Source organism: Meriones unguiculatus, chromosome 11, assembly GCF_030254825.1.
Source record: "Meriones unguiculatus strain TT.TT164.6M chromosome 11, Bangor_MerUng_6.1, whole genome shotgun sequence".
NCBI classification, from domain to species: Eukaryota; Metazoa; Chordata; class Mammalia; order Rodentia; family Muridae; genus Meriones; species Meriones unguiculatus.
Window position 1 is genome coordinate 76938472 of NC_083359.1, and position 20425 is coordinate 76958896.

Genomic DNA, 20425 nt, shown 5'->3' on the forward strand with positions numbered 1-20425 from the left:
ATGTTTTGAACTATAACAGGCAAAGGATGATACAGTTTTCTGCTGGTCTTGTGAACTGGTGGGCTGGCAACCTCCGATGGCCCTACTAAGATAAGATGAGAATGGAACGAGACCTTTCTTTCCCAGGGTTTAGTAAACAGTAATAAAAAGTAGGCATTCTACTGTAGAGACCGGGGCAGTCAGGCTGCCAGCATGGCTGACGACTGCCAAATAAGCAGGACTTACCAAGAATAGAAACCATATATGGCCTATTCAGACATGGTGCTCTCTACTTGCTAATGGACTGTCTTTACTCGGTGGTTGGGCCCTCAGAGGTTCAGGTCTTTCTGTCTCCACTTTGGACCCAAGAGTCTCTTTTTCCCTGAATGCGCTTCTTTCTGGTGTACAGCACTTTCTTCCAGGCTTGTTTTGGCTGCTGAATTGCTCTAGTGTGCTCTATTACTTCCTATCATTGTTTTTAGGAAAAAAAAAAAAAAGGTATTGTTTCTTCTGCCTTATTAATACTGGATTTCTAAGATTCTTTATTTACTTTGTATTATTTATTTATTGAGAATTTCAGAGAATATATTTGGATCATATCCTTTCTTCTCTCCCAGATGCTCTTCCCCACCTCAGGTCCAACCAACTTCATGTTGTTTCTTACCCAAACTAACCAACCAACCAACCAACCAAACAAACAAACAAACAAACAAAAACAGAACCAAAACAAAACAACAAAAAGCACCAAAACCCATGAAGTTTCTGTATGTTTAAAGGTGTTACATTGACTATTATATGTGAATGCTGAGTCACTCTTTGCTACTAGTGTAATATTAAGTATTATTTGGTTGGTCTCGCTGAAAAGCAGCATTTAGTCACATTCACTATGTGCTTTTTTTTCTGGTATTTCTAATTAACTGGAAGTAAAAATAGCCTTTATAATTATTTCTTAGTTGTACCTATTTCCTGCTTTGTCAAGTCTGGTGTGTGTGGGCTTGCTGTGCCTGTAGCCAGCTTGCTCAGACTTTTCATGTGCCTTCTTAGGGTGGAGTTCCTGCATCCCAGGGGAAGTTTGCTATGGATTTTCTTCCAGGTGACTTTTGGTAGTAACAGAAAATGGCAGACCAGTCACTGCATGCACCTCAGCGGCTTTGATCTTCAAACTTGCATGTAATGGCTGCTGTCAAGTACAGTTACTGTCTGCTCAGGCCTCCTCCCTTGAGGACAGTAACGCCATACTTTGATAAAGGGTTTTAAGTTAAGGCTTTCTTAAACTTTTTGAAGGTTTGGAACCTATCTGCTTTGAAATTTTTATACTATAAAATTATATTCTCTTTTAAATATTTTATAAAACTGACCTGAATAAATTTGACATTAATAATAACAGAGATTTGATATAATTATATTTCTGAATTAATTATGAATACATTCCCTTTATGCGTTTATGCTATATTGGCCACAGTTCAATACATGTAATTCTAAGCTCATGTCACTTTTCTTTTCGAGTATATATGTACCTGATTCCTGCATGATGTAGTATTAATTCAATTTTGTGACTAGAGTGATAGGACAAGATCTCAGCCGAATGGCACTGGGTTGGAGATTACCTGTTACAGTAATGTCCTCTCTACTTCAGACCTGGAAAATGAATTACAATTATATCTTGCCTAACAACAGGGTCACAGTGTAAGAAATATGTGATTAGATGATTTTGTAATTGTATGAACATCAGCGTGTAGTATACAAACTAAGACAGCTCTGATGATACAAAGTAATATAGTCTTTCAGTTGTCTTGTGGTCTGTCTCTGCATGACTGTCTTCTATGCCAGTGGATGATTCAGCCACAGTGTACTGGACACATGTTTTCAATTTTCCTTAGTTTTCAACGGTATCACAAGAAATGTGATGAGCTTATAATCCAGTTAGGGTGTGCATTGTCTCTGTCTAGTTATCTAAGCTTTATACTCACTGTGAGTGCTGTTAGAGTAAGAATCAGAAATGTTCCACAGGCAGCCAGGCCTGGTGGCACACGCCTGTGATCCCAGCTCTCTGGGAGGCAGAGACAGGCCAATCTCTGTGAGTTTAGAGCCAGCCTGGTCTACAAAGCGAATCCAGGACAGCCAAGGAAGGCTACACAGAGAAACCTATCAAAAAAGAAAGAAAGAAAGAAAGAGAGAGAGAGAGAGAAATAAAGAGAGAAAGAAAGGAAGGAAGGAAGGAAGGAAGGAAGGAAGAAAGAAAGAAAGAAAGAAAGAAAGAAAGAAAGAAAGAAAGAAGGAAAGAAAGAAAGTCACACAGGTTCATAGTGGGTTGTTTGTTTGTTTTGTTTTTGCTTAAGGCAGGGTCTCACTATGCAATCCTGCCTGGCCTGAGCTCATTATATAGACAGGCCTGGGACTCACAGCCATCTGTGTGCCTTTGCCTACCGAGTGCTGGAATTAAATGTGTAGAGCACCAGGCCAGGCTGAGGGCTATATAGCCCCTAACTCCAGACACTGTCTTAAAGGGAATGGAGCCTTTAGGAAGTGAAACCAAGCTGGTAGAAACATGACAGCACTTGGGGTTGGCCTTAAAGGTGGTATCACTCCTAGTTCCAGCCTATACATACTGCTTTCTGAGCCTCTGCCGCTTGAGGATTCTCCACTGTGCACTCCCACCGCCATGAACTCTGTGTCCCTTCCCTGGGATGGGAAGCCGGCAAGCTTTCCTTCCTTATGTTGTATCGGGTATTTCAGTTACAGTGACAGAGTAAATAACACCCGTACTTTGCAGATTAAGATATGCCATACTCACTCAACTGTACATTTCACCCACTTAAACATTCGCATGCACTTGGTTCTGTGTGTTCACAAAGTTCACAACCGTCATCATCTCTGTTTTCAAGCATTTTCAGAAAGAAGTACTATAGCCTTTAGCTGTCGGTTTCAATCTCTACATTTCCTAGTGCTAACAATAATGTACATTCTGTGTCCATAGGTTAGCCTGTTCTGGACACCTCAAACGACGTAAGAGTACATGCCCATTTTTACAGGCTTCTTTCGTTAGTGTGTTTTTACATTCTTCCATAGTACAGCATGTTCCAGTACTTTATTTATTTCTCTCTCTCTCCCTCTCCCTTCTTCCCCTTCCCGTGTGTGTGTGTGTGTGTGTGTGTGTGTGTGTACATCTGGAAGTCAAATGATAACTTCCAGTGTTGCTCCTCAGGAGCCTTCCACCTTCTTTGAGACACGGTATCTTAGTTTGGAACACAACAAATAGGTGAAGCCAACAAGCTCCAGGGATCCTCCATTCTCTACCTCCCCAGCATTGGGATAAGTGTATGCCACCATACTTGGCTTTTTGTCTGAGTTCTGGGGATTAAACTCAAGTACTTATGCTTGCTTGACAAATACCTTCCTGACTGAACTTTTGCTCCAGCCCCCATTACTTTATTCCCTTTATAGCTGACCAATATACTCTTGTATAACACATTTTGTTCATCTGTTGTTGGACTCCTGGGTTTTAAATTAAGATTTATTTATTTGCATGTATGTGAGTGTGGGTGAGCTTTTTATGCACCACATACATGTAGGAGTCCTTGGAGGTCAGAAGGGGCCTTGGGGTTGAGAGCCACAGGCAATTGTGAACCACCCTGTGGCTGTTAGGAACAAACCTTGGTCCACTGCAAGAACAGGAAGCATTCTTAATGCTGAGCCATCTCTTCAGCTCCCACTGTGGTTGGTTCTTTTGAACAGCGCTGCTGGAAACATTTGTGTGCAACTTTGTATTGAATATATATCTTCACATAGGGTGTAAATTTAGGAGAGGACTTAACTTGATCAGAATCTGAGCACAGTCACAAACACAATAGATTCTAAATACTGAAATTTGAAAGACAAGAAAATCTTAAAGATCATAGTCCCACAAGATGAAAATCCTGAATGTTGGAACCCTGACAACCGAGATTATAAAAATTGGAGTTCCCTTTCAAAAGAAAATGCCACCAAGCCAGTCAGGAACAGTAGCTCATTCCTATAACCTCAGTGCTTGGGAAGCTTAGGCAGGAGAACCACTGAGTTGAAGATCATTCTGGACTAGGATATAGTAACTCCCAGCCTAGCAAGGCTCTTTCTCAGAAAATGAAAAGGTAGAAATTGAGTTTCTGGGTAAGAGACTGGTGTCGAGTCAGTGTGTATGGTGCTTGCTTTTGAGACTGCCCTTCCACAGAGAGTGATAAGTGGACAAGCCAGTACTCTCCTAAGCCAAACACTGCTGTTGTTTGACTGTCAAGGAAGATACACAGTTTACATTTAACCACCCAGTCTAACCTAGAGACCAGTGTATACTTATTTATCTGGTTGATGGTGTCTTCAGAACTATCCCAGTGTTTTGCTATATTTTTAAAATCAAGTATATACAACTCATGCCCTTGTGTGAACTGAAAGTTTAGAACCCATCTTTTTGTTTATATATTAATGACTGGGAAAAGTGAGGGACTGTCATCATTGATTTGGAAATTTGGTGGCTCCTGCAGAAGAAAATGGGTTTCAAGTGGATTCCCAAACCATAATAATAGATTTGAAGTAGGATGTGACCGAGGCTTCTGAAGGTGCATTTAAGATTGCTACCATTGAAATTCCATTTGACCCAGTACATTTGATGGGAATTTTTGATGGATTGGCCAAATAATATGGCAATGACTATTTTAAAATGCACTATTTATCTATATTGGAATGCCATCTAGCTCATGAAATTCCAGAAGTACTTAATAAATTAAAGTCCTATTTGTCTGAAGAACCCATTCAGTTGCTGATTGGTTTGAAAATAATTACATGCATAGCAGTATAAGAAAACCCCATTATGCCACTACTTGATCAATGACACTGTTCCCATCAACCTTGAGGGGTGCTTATGAGTATGTATAAACTGTTTTTCTGCATAACCAGTGTAACACAAGTATGGTCCAGATGGGAAGATAAGAAAATCTAGTGGAGAATGACCATGTTTCAAATCTAGAAGGATTAGAAAAAGAACAGCAGCATGTAGAGGATGAATGTGAATATATTCTCTAAGGAGAGAGAATTCAAGTGGTACAGGGCTTGACAATTCAATTAGTAATTGTGGACATTAGCCAGCTCTGTCTATGGATTCCCTCCATTCAGTTGCCCAGTAAGTTGCTGCGGTCCACTTCATTGTATGTTTTCCTTTTTAGTTTTGGTTTGATCTTGGTGCCCCACCACTTTTAAGTGGTTGACATTATTTTTTTTTATAATTTGTTAAGTTATGTATTTTACCTTCACATCATTTCTAGTCCTAGAAATATAAGTTATATAAAGATTTAGAGAGTTCTAGTTCATTTTATGCCTTTTTTGTTGCAAAATGGTGTTATCACTACGTTGAACTCCTACATAAGAATTGTGTATGTGCATAAAAACTTAAAACTTTCTCAGAAAGATGGGTTTTTTTTTTTTGTACATTTGCATTTGTGCAACATAAAATTTCTTACTATCTTGACCCTTTGGGTGACTTATTTCTGGTGACAACTCATTGCAAATTTTGATTTGTCTCCATAAAAAACATTTAGGTTTCTAGTTTTATTAAATTGTGATTCATGTGTGTGTGTTTGCCATGCCTGTGCCAGGTGCCCTGCGAAAAGAATGTCAGATCCTCTGGAGCTGGAGTTACAGGCAGAAGGGTGCGTGCCGGGAAGCAAACTTTGGTTCTTAGTTAGTAAACCATCTCTTCAGCTACTCCCCTTCTTGGTAAGGATATATTAAATGACAGCGTTTATAAGGCTAAGTGCACACAGTTACCAATCACACAAAGCAAGGGAAAAAAAGTTCTTTGAAAATATTAGTAAAATTCTAAAAAGAAGGGGAAAAGATTTTGAAGGCATAAAGAGGTCATGGAGTACAGCTGAGGCTTGACAAGGACCTGGAGTCCCTAAAGAGAGGCTGTGAAAGGCCATTTGTGAAGTTGAAGCCTAGGTGTCATGAAGTGAAACTGAAGCTTGATGCCATGTGCCGGGTTTAGGCCTGATGAGATCTCAGGAGGGGCTGCTGGTAAGAGTGCAGCGGCTTGATGCAGGGAGCACCAGTGTTTGGGAGATGCTAGTACCATGGACCACCACCAAGAACAGCAGCAGCTGTGGAGTGGAGCTGCCTGGAGCCTATAAGACAGGCTGTGTATGCTGTGACGAGCTAAGTGGAAGTTCGTAAGGACCGGAAGTCTGCTGAGCTCTATGCTGTTGAACTTTGGTTTTCTTTGATTTGGTTGTGACTATGTTGTGCTTCTTCCTTCTTGAAATAAGAAAGTAACTTGTTGTTTTGTTTTAAACAGGAACCAACAGTTATGAGATCTTGAGTATTTAGAAAGGCTTTACAATTTTAGAGAGGCTTTGTATATTTTAGAGAAACTTTGAACCTTGAAAGAGATTTTTGGATGTTTTAAAGGGTTTGAATTTTGAAAGGCTACAGGACTTTTAAAGTTTGGAATATGTTTGATATTGATATTGATATTAGTATGACATATTGGGACAGGAAAGGTTATGGTTTAACATTGATGTGTTTGTGTGTAAAGTTGACAAGAAATCAGTTGTGCTGGCTATATTTATGTCAACTTGACACTAGTTAAAGTCATTTGGGAAGAGGAATCTCAGTTGAGTAATGGCTCCCATTAGATTGGCCTGTGATGCATTCTTTTTGGTTGATGATTGATATAGGAGGGCCCAGACCTTTGTGTGAGTTGCCACCCCTAGGCAGATGGTCTTGTTATGTATGAGAAAGGAGGAGCAAGCCAGTAAGCAGTACCCCTTCTTGGCCTCTGCATCAGCTCCTGCCTCCAGGTTTCTGCCTTGAGTTCCTGTCCTGACTTCCCTAGATGATGGACTATAAACTGTAAGATGAAAAAAACCTTTCCTCCCCAAGTTGCTTTGGGCCATGGTGTTTTATCACAGTAATATAAACTATAAGACAGTTTTTACTAATAGCTTCAGCCAAATAGATTATGTAGCAAAAATTTATGAATTTCTTTAAAATATAATTTATCCAAATTGATAGATCAGGAATTAGAAAATCTGAATAGTAATGTATTTTCATTAGGAATTAAATCTTTACAAATGTTACTGCAGGAGCCAAGGGTGTCTTATTAATAGAGGCTTGACAGTACTGGATCCCAGCACTACCTACTGACACCCTCTCCTGATAAGAACCCCCAAACCACAAAATTTACACAAAGCCCGAGGTTAAGATGTCTTCTGATATATTCTTCAAAATGCTAAAGGAAAAAAAATGCTAGTCTTGCTGTTCTGGGGATAGGGCCATTTCCTTTTTTGCTTTGTTTTGTTTTGTTACTGGTTATAGGCCAAAGTGACCTGCAACTCACAGTATCCCTCCCTTGACCTTCCTAGTGCTAATGCCACCACAGTGTGTTCATGGGGTGCTGGGGACGGAACCCATGGCTTTATGCCTGCTGGGTAAGCCCTCTACTAACTAAATTAGACCTTCAGCCCCAGAGAGTGCACGTTTTTACTGATAAGATTGTTACTGCATAGTAAAGGTTTCCAGAAAAGCTTGGAGAAGAGTATAGGTTTTAATAGAAATAGCACAAGCTTTGGCTGTCAGAGTGCTTTGGGCTGAAAGCCACGATTCCACTTATTATATCACATAGCCTATTTCACCTCTCTTCGGGTTTCTAATCTTTCAAACCTGAAGGATTTTATCAAATCTAAGACAGACATTTATTCAGCTTTCTGACGTGTTTGAAATCTGACTGTTTCGTAGTTATTGACTACACTCTTCCCATTGTAGATGATAGTGGCACTACTTGTAATTGCTGCCTGTGGTAAATGCAAGACAGTGCCAGTGCCAGTTCTGCAATCTTGTTCTGAGGTTGAGCTGGGGTAACGTGAGTTTATGGAAGATAATTACCAGATACTAGTCTTCTTGTTCTTCATTTTCCAGAAGAGTTTGCGTAAAGTTGGCATTATTCTTACTCTATCAGTTGGAAGAATGGATTGGTTGTCTTGTTTTGAGAGGTTTGCTGATAATATGCAGAGTCAGAAGTTTAGTGCCATTAGGTGACCATTTCTGGTTGGATCATTTTCCTCCATATCTGAACATCTTGCACCTGTGTCTGAAGCACTTGCTTGGCCGCCATTTCTTGGATATAGTTTTTACTATATTAGCTGACTTATATGATACCCTTTTTTGTGCTGGGTGCTATTCTATGCAAATAGACCTATCTTAAATCCTGAAAAGATCATATGAGGTAGGTATTTCCAGCTTTACAAATGGGAAAAGTGAGACAGAATTGTTAGTTATTGTACAAAGACCTATAGTTCAAGCTGTAAACAAGTTAAACATACCAATAGGAAAGAGTCTAGAAAAGGTACCACATGGAAATAAGAAACCACCTCGTATATTAGTGTGATAGTTTTTTGGAATAAGTATTTTTAAATAGAAAAGAGTGTTTCTTAATGGTTTTGATCTTGACCCTGAAACTGATAGAGCACAAATCAAGTGATAAAGGTTCAGCTAGCTGGTTGCCCTTTCCTCTTTTAGTGAAGAACATTTTGATGTCTTATGTAACATAGCTTGAGGTGCTGTAAGCACTGACAAATTTTATCATATAAAGTGCCAAATCAAAGTCTCTTCCTTTAACTGCTGATGCAACGTAAAAATAACTTAATGGATTTTGAGTAGAGAAAAATGGGATAAACCTCTAAGCTTAAAAAAAATTAATTACATTTATTTATTTGTTGGGGGGGCATTCATATCTCAGTGCTCCTTTGAAGTGGTGGGGCATCCATGCCATGGTGGTCCTTTGGAAGTGGGGGGGGCATTTGTGACACAGCTCCTTTGGAAGTGGGGGGGCATTTGTGACACAGCTCCTTTGGAAGTCAGAGAACAGTTTTCAGGAGATTCTTTTCTTCTAACATACGGTTTCCGGGTTCAGACTTCTGTTGTCAGGCTTGGTGGCAAGCATCTTTACCCTCTGAGCCATCTCACCAACTCAAACCTCTGTGCCTTTATGAGAGACATTTCACCAAAGTGGAAATCAGGAGGCCAAAATGTTTTCTCTTTGAGTAGATGAAATGAACAGAACAGATAAATAATGCATTTTGGGCAGCTGTATTGTGATTCAGTCCGATAATGGCAAATTATTTTAATTATTATGTGTCTAAGATACAATTTTTTTGTTCCCTTTAAGTTGTTGCAGAGCCATAACATGTATTTGTTCATTCTCTTTAGAAAAAACAATGTTAAGGATAAGGAATATATTTAGAATAAGCCACATCTAATTATACCATTTATTTCTTTTCCTAAAGATTTTATTTAAATTATATTCATTATGCACACAGATTTTCATTATACCATGTTTGTAAGTAAAAACTATAAGCAGCTTAAATATACAACTATTGGATATTGGTTAAGTATTCATTTCAGCATAGACTTTTGCATTGGTTTAGAATTGTCTGTGGGAACTTTGCTCTGCAGTTTGAAAATAAACAAGGTAAGCTGTGCTGATGCCCGGGCGCTTGCCTGGAAGCAGATTCTCAGTTGTTATGAGTAGAGGAGGAAGCCATACTGTCTTTGTGGTCTCCCTGATTGGAGCTAGAGTTTGAAAGGGCAAACCGCGGGGAGGGCATTCCTGCCTAGAGTTCCAAAGATCTGCAGATGGATCCCCTTTGGCTACATACTTACCTGTGAATGTGTGAAAGGAAACTGATAGTCTAGGAAAAGAAACACTAGAAAACAAAGGGCCATTTTCCTAGAACTGATATTGCCCTGAGAATGTTTCTGACATGTGAGCTTACCAGTGAGTCTCAAAAGGATCAGACTGACTTTTGGTAGCTTTATTAACTTGTGCCACAACAGAGTCCACCCTAATAGAAGTACCATAGCAAGATCTGGCAAACAGAAATGTGTGGCGTACAGTAGAAGTCTTTTTAAGCAAGCAAGCAAGCAAAAAAAAAAGACAAAAAATAGCCAGGAGAATAAAAAGATAGTAACAGATGCACGGATGGTCTTAGTTAGGGTTCCGTAGCTATGAAGAGACATCATAGCCATGACAACTCTTATAAAGGAAAACATTTAAGTAAGGCTGGCTTACAGATCAGAGGTAGTCATGACAGGAAGCATGGTGGCATGCAGGCAGACATGGTGCTGAAGAAGCACCGAGAGTTCTACCTTCGGATCCAAGGGCAGCAGCAGGAAGAGAGAGAACTACTGGGCCTGTCTTGAGCATCTGAAACTGTCAGCTCATCCCCATTTGCACACTTCCTCTAACAAGGCCACACCTCTTCCTGCAAGGCCACACCTCCTCTTCCCTATGAATCTGTGCAGCCATTTTCATTCAAACCACTACAGATGGAGATGATGAAATACCAAAAATGTTCAAATATCTACTGTAAATGTTATTGCATATTGTTATATATAAATATATTTTCTTAGTAATATAGAGCTCATATAGAGCAATGTAAAGGCCACGTAAAACCCATTGAATGGTTGGTAAAGTACAGATCTATAGTGAAAAATACACTGCATAGGGTCAACAGCATAGTAGACAATGGTGTAAAGAAAGACTCATGGGCTGGAAGATACAGCAAACGAGCTAATCAAATGAAGCAGGGAGCATAAAAGAGTGTGAGAAGGCAAAATATATGTAAATATCTGAAATCTTCAACATTTGCTTAAAACTGCATATCCGAGCTTTTCAACCTTTAGCCATTGGTATTCGGGTCCAGGAAATGTGTCGTTGTGGAGTGCTGCCCTTTACGCCGTAGCTTACTCAGTGGCAGCTCTGGTCCACTAGGTGTCAGTAGCACTACCATGTGGAGAGAGACAGTCGCCTCTGATAAAAATCACCACTCAAGCCCAGAGGTCTAGTGCTCAGTGAACCCCAAGAAAGTTAGCAAAATTGTACCAATAAATAGCACCATCAAAATTTGAAAACCAGTGAAAAGGAGAAAAATCCTGGAAGTAGCCAGACTGAAAACACGGAACAGAGAGAAGCAAAGGTGGAGAAAGGGATCACCAGTGTCTCACAAAAGGGAAGTGCACCAGTATAACCTAGATATGGATGTTTTCATATTCTTTGCTTGTGTGGTCTGAATCTTTGAGACCTGATATTCTGTCTTCTGTTCTACCATGAAGGCTTTTTCCTCAGTACAGTTACTAAGTTTTTCAGTGCTATCTACATTTCAGCTTGAGTTCTCTTCAGTGTTTTTATCTCTTACTAAATTTGGTTTTCAAGTTCTGGTGCCTTTTTTATTCAGACATTTGTATCTTCTAGTGCATTATCAACTATTCCCTTTATGTTTGCTGAACTGTTTCTTTGTGTCTTCTTTAAATTCCTTGAACTTTTGAATGAAGTTCATGATTGTTTCTTTAAGAACTGTGCCTTGGGATTCAAGCAGGTGATTCTCACTGGTGAACTTAGGACTGGTGGGTTTTGGAGGAGATATTCTTTTTTGATTGTTGTGTTTGTGGTTTTTCAGTGAGAGCTGAGTGTGCTAGATTACTGTTGTTGGTTTTGTGTCTGATAAGAACACAACAGGCTGCATTTCACACAGTGTCTTGTTCCAAGCATGAATGTTGGGAAAGTATAGGCAGACCTCCTGAAACTGGGCTGGAGGACTGGGTGTGGGACCTTGACTCCATCTGAGAATTGGGGTCAGTGTAGCAGACTCACCAGGCTGGTTTGGATGTACTTGGGCTGCTGAGGCGTGAGGCAATGGAGTCAGGCCTTGCAGACTGAAAGTGAATGTTTATAATATAATCATGGATGTAAAAAACTCAGTCATTGTGTCTCTGTGGTAAAGATGGAAACTTTCCCTTACAATCAGCAAGAAGGTGGTTGGCTCGTATCTCCACTGCCAGGCATCACTGAATCCTAGTCTACAACAGGAAAAATATGGGTATTTTTCTGCTGTGTGTGTGTATATATACCACGTGTATGCCTGATGCCTGCAGAGGCCAGAAGAGGGTGTTGGATCAGCTAGAACTAGAGTTACTGTCGGATGTGAGCCACCATGTGGGTGCCAAGAACCAAACCTGAAGAGCATCAAATGCTCTTAACTTCTAAGTCATCTCTCCAGCTCCTACTTTGCATTTCTTAAACACTATGTATGGTTCAAATTTATCCTACCAGTGGACTTGAAATTCAAAATATAAGACAATTAAGCAAAGTAAGTTCTTACTTTGTACTTTTTCTTGTATAAAGAAAAGCATTCTCAGACTGATATGGCAGCTGTAATCCCAGCACTCAGGAGGCAGAGGCAAGAGGATTGCCATGAATTTGATTTTATTAATCACCTTAAAATTATTACTAGCATTGAAGACTTGGTTGAGAGTAAAATTAAAAATGAGTTTCTTAGCAAACTAATATTTTATAATTTTAAAATATATATTGCTTTAGTTTGTTTTTCTTTTTTCCATCTTCTCTTTTTCTTTTATAGGTGTCAGTGAAGAAAGAAAAAGAAACCAGTAGTGGTTTTGGGGGGCCCGTCGTTAGTTCTCTATATCAGGAAGAAACAATCAGGTAACTTCTCTTCTGTGTTTTGACAATAGAAATCTACGTGCACTCATGTGTGTTATGTGTGCTCAAAAGTATCTATGCACATGTATATCTGTGTCTAAAAATACACAATTGTGAAACATTTTTGCTTCTTTTCTCTCCACTTTTGCCTTTGTTGTTCATTTTTTTTGTTCTTTCTCCTTCATTTATTACTTCATTCTTTTCTTTCTTTTTTTTTCTTTCTTTCTTTTTCTTTGTTCCTTTGAGACAAGGTCTCTCTTTATAGCGCTGGCTGTCTTGGAACTATGTAGACCAGGCTGGCCTCAAAATCATAGAGATCTACTTGCCTCTCTTTTCCATTTTCTGGTATTAAAGCCATGCACTACCATACCTGGCTTATTCATTCTTTTACTTGGATTCTGGGAATCCAAATTGAGATTGGCAAGCCTGTATAGCAAGTACTTTTACTATTTTTAAACACAATAAAAAATTTTAGTGAATATATTATTTAACAAAGCTGTTAGCTTTTGTGCTGTGGAAAAATGTCTTAATCCTTTTCTTTTAGCACTGTGTGTAAATCCTGTGCTATTTTAAGGAGACATAAAATAACTAAGATTGTTTCTTTACAAATTAAACGGGGGCATGTTTAATGCTTTTATTCGTTTTAGCTACCAAACATCATCTTACTTTTTTTTTTTCTTTCTTCTTTTTAAATAGAGTTTCTCTGTATAACAGCCCTGGCTTTCTTGGAACTCACTTTGTAGATCAGGCTAGCCTCAAACTCACAAAGATCCACCTGCATCTGCCTCCCAAGTACTGGAATTAAAGGCAGGCGCCACGGTTGCCCACCTGCTTTACTTTCTTTTTAACATCAAATGTTTCAAATGGAGAAGTTGGCTTTCCCAAAATTTAATGAAGTGAGTGAGTTATCTATCTTGCTAAAATGAAGAGAGGGTTGTACCAAAATTATATACTTTACTTCTTCCCAGAGTTTGCTGACATTGTCTCACATAAAGAATCAGCAGCGTTGATGGTGGAAGTGGTTGATACTTCTGAGTCATAGCTTGAAAATGCTCCCAGTGTGCAGCTGTTGACCAAGCTGTCAGTGAACAGAAGTCTGTCTTAAATCCATTTTCATGGCAAGCACGCCATTTTACTTACATGGAATCTTTGTTTGAGATGAGGTGGGGAGGCTCATGCAGACTGGTGGGGATAAGATGCCCTTTAGAGCTGTCAATGGCCTGGAGTACTCTTGCCACCCCAATCCTTGTGTTGGTCCCTGAGCATTCCTAGAATTGTGTAGCCATTTTGAAAGTATATTCAGAGTTTATGCTTCACTTAATTACTAGATATTTAGGAAGTGTTTGGGGTTTTAAAATTCATATTGTTTTTTGAATTCCTTTAAAATGGGATTTTGACACCAGAACCAGATTAAAGTTTGTAAATATTCTCAGTAAACCTTGACATCTTAAAGGCATTTTTTTCTAGATCATAGAATAGGTAACTACTTTCTTCTTTGTTTTCCTATAGTCTTGTGTTTATATTTTGTTAACAGCATTTACTTATTCTCACTACCTGAAGAGAGTTCCAGAACTCAGTAGGAGGCCTAATTAGCATTGTCAACTTGGCCTAGAACTTAGTGAAAACCATAGTTAGTATTGACTGTCAACTTGGCACAGCCTAGACTCACCTGAAAAGAAGTGTGTGGATTGAGTAACAGCAGGCTGATCTGGAGACAGCCAGTGAAGGGTTGTCCTAATTGATAACGAAGGTCTCAGCCCACTGTGGGCCGAGCCATTTCTTGGGTTCTAGTCAAGCCAGCAAGCAGTGTTTCTCTATGGTTTCTACTTCAGTTCCTGCCCTGACTTCCTTCATTGATTGACTCTAATCTGGTAACAGAAGCCCAATAAACTGTGTCTTCCATAAGTGTCTTTTGGCCAGAGTGTTTTATCACAGCAACAGTGATCAGCCTAGAGCAGTAAGTGTTCAAAAAGATGAGTTGGTAACTAAGCTGCTCTTGTCAGGTTGGCTCAGTGCTCTGTCATACAGCAGAGAGTTGTTGGTGTTTTTATGACACGTCCATCTTCAGCTCCTAGGCACCTTTGTTTTCTAGTCAACGCATGATATAGGTTTCCTGACTTGGCTCTTTAAAAAAAAAAAAAAAAAAAAAAAGATCATGCATCCTGCATGGTGGTGAATGCCTTTGATCTCAGCACTCAGAAGGCAGAGGCAGACGGAGCTCTGTGAGTTCCAGGCTGACTAGAGCTACACAGTGTCCTGTCCCCTGTTACTCCCAAAAGAGAAACTGTGAAGTTTAACTTTCTGGAAGTATCAGTCACTTATCTATAATAATGATCTTTATTTGTGTGCTAGTTTATGTAAGGGCTCCTAGACGGAAGTATTTTCCAAAATGACATGACCAGTCAGAAATGCTGCAGAACAAAAGCAGATCACATGCCTTTCAGTGAAGTGAGGTACAGCTCTGGGGAGTGTTTCTGACATAGATTTAAGCTGATTTTCCTTCTTCCTGTACCCTCTTCCAAAAGCAGTGGCTCTTAGACCAGGTTCGATGGCACAGAATAATATTGCTTGATATCATAAAGTAGAATTTGGTGTGTGTGTGGGGGAGATACATGTTGAGACAAGGTTTCTCTGTGTAGCCCTGGTTGTGTTGAAACTTACTCTGTAGACCAGGCTGGTTTCAAACTCAGAGATTTGCTGACTCAGCTTCCTGAATGCTGGGATTAAAAGTGTGCACGACTATGCTGAGCTATAAAGTAGAAATTTTAATTCAGCTCAACACATTTTTATGCATCTATTTGACATAAAACATGGGTATTTGTCTTTCAGCTTCTTCACTTTTGAATAGTATTTTCTTGGTGCCTTTTGTTCTTTGTATTTGATTTTTGAGACAGGGTCTCTATTATGTAGGTCCTGCTGTCCTAAAACTCGCTATGTAGACCAGGTTAACCTCAAACTCACAGAGATCCACATGCCCCTGCCTTCCAGCTGCTGGGATTAAAGTTTTTTTGCCTCCTTGCCAAGCTACTCTTAGTGCTTTTGTTTCTTTGTTATTGTTTTGTTAGTTTTGTTGTTGTTTTAAGATAGAGTCTCATTTGATTCAAGTCAGCCTTGAACTCCTGACTTTCAATTGACTCCATTTCCTGAGTGCTAAGATCACAGGTTGTATGCCACACTTGCTTTTTCTTAGTACTTTTAGCATTTTCAAGTATGTATAATAAATACTATTGAGTAAAATATGAACTTTTGCTAAAGGTAAGCCTGGTTAGACCTGGCCTTAGTTCACCAAGTCATCTACATACTAATCTTTTTATGCAATTTGTAATCTTTTATTTTGTTTATTATATGTGTGGGAGTTTGGGCATGTCACAGCATACATATGAACAGAAACAAGAATGCTAAGAGTCATTAAAAGTCCTTACACTATAAAAACATAATAATTCTCTTACTACCTACTACCACAGTGAATTTTGAAACAAAATAATTAGTCATGCTTACATTAAAAATTCATTTTACTTATATAACAATTCTGTTATAATAAATTTAAGCATAGTAATTTTTCCTGCACTGAAATGTTGGATTGTAACAGTGAAGTACTAGGTGTACACTTAGAATTTCTTCAGATATATCAAAATGTGGTTTAACAGTGACAGTAGACTATTTCTGAAGTTTGTCATGGGTATTTGGGTGAGATACGGTACTATAACTTTTCTAAGCCAAATTGTGCTTTCATTGATGTTAATTACAAATTCTTAGAAGAATTATGTTCAACTGATATGAAAGCAGAAATAAGATTAGAGCTTTAGAAACTGATTGGCCTGCTCTTTGATCACCTTCCCCCTGAGGGGGGAGCAGCCTTACCAGGCCACAGAAGAAGACAGTGCAGCCACTCCTGATGAGACCTGATAGACTAGGATCAGAAGGAAGGGGAGGAGGACCTCCCTTTTCAGTGGACTGGGAGAGGGACATGGGTGGGGAAGAGGAAGGTGGGATTGGGAGGGGCAGAGGAAGGGATGTACAGGGGGCATACAGAGTGAATAAACTGTAATTAATAAAAATAAAAATAATTAAATAATAATAAAAAAGAAATATCAAATAATAGACTTGGGTGAAAGGAAAAAGTCTTTATTTTTTAAGATTTATTTATTTATACATATGAGCACTCTATTTGCATGTATGCCTGAATTATAGAAGAGGGCATCAGATCCTATTATAGATGGTTGTGAGCCACCATGTGGGTGCTGGGAATTGAACTCAGGACCTCTGGAAGAGCAGACAGTGCTCTTAACCGCTGGGCCATCTCTCCAGCCCTGGAAAAAGTCTTTTTGTATAATCATTGTTTTCTTTAAAAAGGACATAAAACACTGTATTTTGCAGATTATTTTTGAATACTTTGTAAAGTTCAGGCAAGTCAGCACACATTTGATCCATTGGTCGGATCCATTGGCCTGGCTTTCCTGATATGTATTACAGATGAGCTCTGGGCCCATTTTGCCCTTTTGGTTCCGATCTTTGTTTCTGCTCTTTAGGAGAAAATGACAGTATGATGTCTATGAACTGTGGAGGGATTCAAATATGTGGGTCCCGCCACTGCTTAGCTATAACCTGAGCAAGTTACCTGTCTGTAGAATAGGGATGATAGTGTCTGTTTCCTATGGCGTTGTGTGGGATATACAAGTGCTGTAGAATAATACCTAACAGAAAATACATTTCCATAAAGTTGTAAGCTTTTATTAATATTGCTACCTAGCACAGAGGGCACCACAAGAGACCAAGTGCTGAAATTAGGAATTAAAAATCATAGGTCAGTCTGCTTACAAAATGAGATGCGAACTGTTTGCTTTTGCAAAACAATATGGAAAACTAGGAAGGGGAAAGCCAATCTGTTAGCTTTGGAATAAATGTAGTAATCTTATCATTCAGTTACCTGTAGTTCTGAGATGAGCTACATTTTGTTTATACTCTAGGTGTGCAGGGAAGAAGTACTGTAATAAGCACAGGGCCCTGCAGACGGCCCAGTCGCCAGAATAACTTCAGTGTGCAGGACTTGCTTGCTTGGGTTTGCTCTGAAGTCAAAAATTAGGGCAAAAATTAAAAGTAGAATAAACTAAAGGTGTAATTCCCATCTGATCCTACATGAAGATTTTGTTCTTCTGTGTTATAGTTTGTAATTTGATACCTTACAGCCTGTTAGAATTTTAACCCCCTTACTTAGGCAGCCATCTGGACCTTCTCTAAGCAAGATCAGTCTAGTATACAACAGAAATGATTGATGGGTTCTGCAATTGATTAGTTGTTCTGTGAGACAAATGAAGTGTTTTGGCAGAAAATACCAGAGGTCACTGCTGTGGTCAGGGAAAAAAGCTTGTAGAATTTCAAAGAGTTGTTTTAGTGTTAACTTAAAAAGTTCAGTTTTTAGGCAGTAATAACATTTTCATACTATTTTGAAAAATAACTTTTTAGTGGTTGCTAGTTGCTCTTTAGTATTGATTATAACGTGGAAGAATGTAAGTAGAAGCTAGGATGAAAATGATTGCTTTTATGCTTTGTTTTTTTTTTGGTCAAAATATAAACTAGAATGAAAGCATAGAATGTTGATATGAATACAGAAACTATTATGAATTTTTTGAAAGCAGTATATGATTGGATTACAGACAGCAATATGACATAGTTTTATTGCTATTTGTAAGATCTGTTGCTATAAAATTCTACTTAGGATTTTCTCATGTTATATATTAACCTGGTTTTAGCAAGCCTGTTTAAGGACTGTATTTATTAAACATATTTTATATTTTAAAGATGGCGTATTTGGATTCTTATGCCCAAGAATCAGGCTAAGTCATTAAGAGACACCACTGTCCCAGAGATACCACACTGTTCTTAGCAGTAAGAGCATCTGTTTGGCTGGTTAGTATAACCCTTCCCTGTTTCACTGTTGCCTGTGATCAATGCTGTGTTAACACTTTGCTGATCGGTGATAAATTAGATGACATATGTCTTGTTACAGTCTGGTTGTTTCCTGAGGATACACAAATGTGTATAGGCAAGTGGGCAACTCTCTCTTGAGGATCTGACTGCTCAGAATGAACTTGAGCTATGGATTTATTCAGCCTGTAAAACCTCAGCTGGCATAAATAATTGAGAAAGCAAAGGTTTGTCTGCGGTGTATACCTCAGGGACTCATGGCTCCCTTCCTGCTCTCTACCTCCCTTTCTTATGAAAATGATCCCAGTTGCACTCCCAGATAATAACACACCAAGCAATTAAAAGCCATGGGTGGCTGGAGAGAGGAGAAAAGGTTTAGTTAATGAGCTTTTCCTCTTCCAGTGCCCATGAGAGCCTCGGGAATGACAAGGCGATTAAAGCAAAGAGATAATTATAGATTATGTGAAAATGGGTCCCTGGGGACAAGCAGGTCTTGACATAAACAGTAAGTGTTGTAACAGTCTCCTGGCTCTCATATTCACCCTTTTCTAATGTGCTTCATTTGGCTTCTGTGTGCTCAGTGCCATGATGCCAACCAAGCGTACAGGCAAATCCACCTGTTTGAAGATCAACATCCCTTCTGAAAAAGGGGTCATTAGTCAGCCAAAGCCACCATCTACTCTTTTATTTCCATTTCTTGATCCCTTTTCTTTGTTTTGTTCCTTTTACTCACTTTGTACTGTCTTTCCTATCTAGTCCTTCTAATCTCCATTCTCTTCTATATCCTCCTCTTTAGGTAGTAGCTTTGAAATGCTTACACTTGTGTGCAAAGTTTCCTGTGTGTTAATCTACATTCACATAAAAGGATGTAGTCAGTAATTTTGAAGGTAGTATATCCTTTACAATATTGAGAAAAAGTAAATGTCAGGGCTAGAAAGAAGGCTCAGCACCTAAGAGCACTGACTGCTCTTCTTGAGGTCCCAGTTTTGATTCCTAGCACCCACTTGATAGGTCACAGCCCCAGTCCCAGGGCATCTGACCCCCGCTTCTGACCTCTGCGCACCTTGCACACATGGTAGACAAGCATACATGGGGACAAACACTCACACATATAAAATGAGCAGTGTAAGCATTGTAAATGATAGGAACAAGACCCTTCATCTCTTATCTAAGAAGTCTCTATCTTATGCTTTGGTCACTGTTCAAATCACACTGCCTGATTTTTTTATTTTTTGAAGGTCTAATATTTGTTAAATAGATTGATTGACATTGATGATGTCCAAATGTGCTAAATTATCCCACCATAGAACATATGCTAAAGTATTCTATTTTTTTTAGATGAGGTCTGACATAGCCCAGGCTATGTTGATCCTTCTGCCTCGACCTCCTAAGTGGAGGTGTGTTATCATGTCTTGCTATGCCATATTCTGAAGCTAATATAATAATGCTGTCACTTACTGACAGCGTTACTACTGACTGCTTCTGTTATACTCATAATCATACTATGATACATGAGCTGTTTCACTTAATTTTCCTATTTTAGTTTGTCTTTCAAGACAGGGTTTTCCTGTGTAACAACCCTGATTATCCTGGAAGTCACTTTGTAGGCCAGGCTGGCCTCACGAAAGCTTTGCCTGCCTCTGCCTCTCAAGCACTGGGATTAAAGGTGTGCGCCACCACGCCTGGCTTCACTTAATTTTCATAGTGGCCTTCTTAAATGTAGATGTTAGTGGGAACCCTGTGTTATAGAGGAGGCAAATTCCAGGTTAAGTTCCTTGTCCAAGGTTAGTGTGGTTACTAGCTCTCCTCTGGTTCCACTGAATCCTGAAATGTTTGAGGAGACATTGTAATTTCTAACTAATGAAATGAAATTTGACAGTATTGTATTAGTATGCTGTCTTCAGTGTAAAAAAATTAAATACCTTTTTCTTTCAGCATTTTCAAGAATGTACTTCCCTGGTGAGATTTGATGCTAGTCTCATTTATCACTACACTGATGAT

At 39.1% G+C, this 20425-nt stretch overlaps 1 protein-coding gene across 6 annotated transcripts in view; it reads left to right on the forward strand.

The window, feature by feature from the left end:
* The window catches only part of Acbd6 (acyl-CoA binding domain containing 6), a 136082-nt gene that overhangs the window by 30722 nt on the left and 84935 nt on the right, over positions 1 to 20425 (forward strand). For all 6 annotated transcript variants that reach the window (XR_009584595.1, XM_060364478.1, XM_060364480.1 and 3 more), the window contains exon 4: positions 12420 to 12502. Coding sequence is in view for 5 of the 6 variants with exons in the window: in XM_060364478.1 (XP_060220461.1) it covers positions 12420 to 12502 (83 nt within the window). In the remaining variant the exon portion in view is untranslated. The remainder of the gene's footprint in view (positions 1 to 12419; positions 12503 to 20425) is intronic.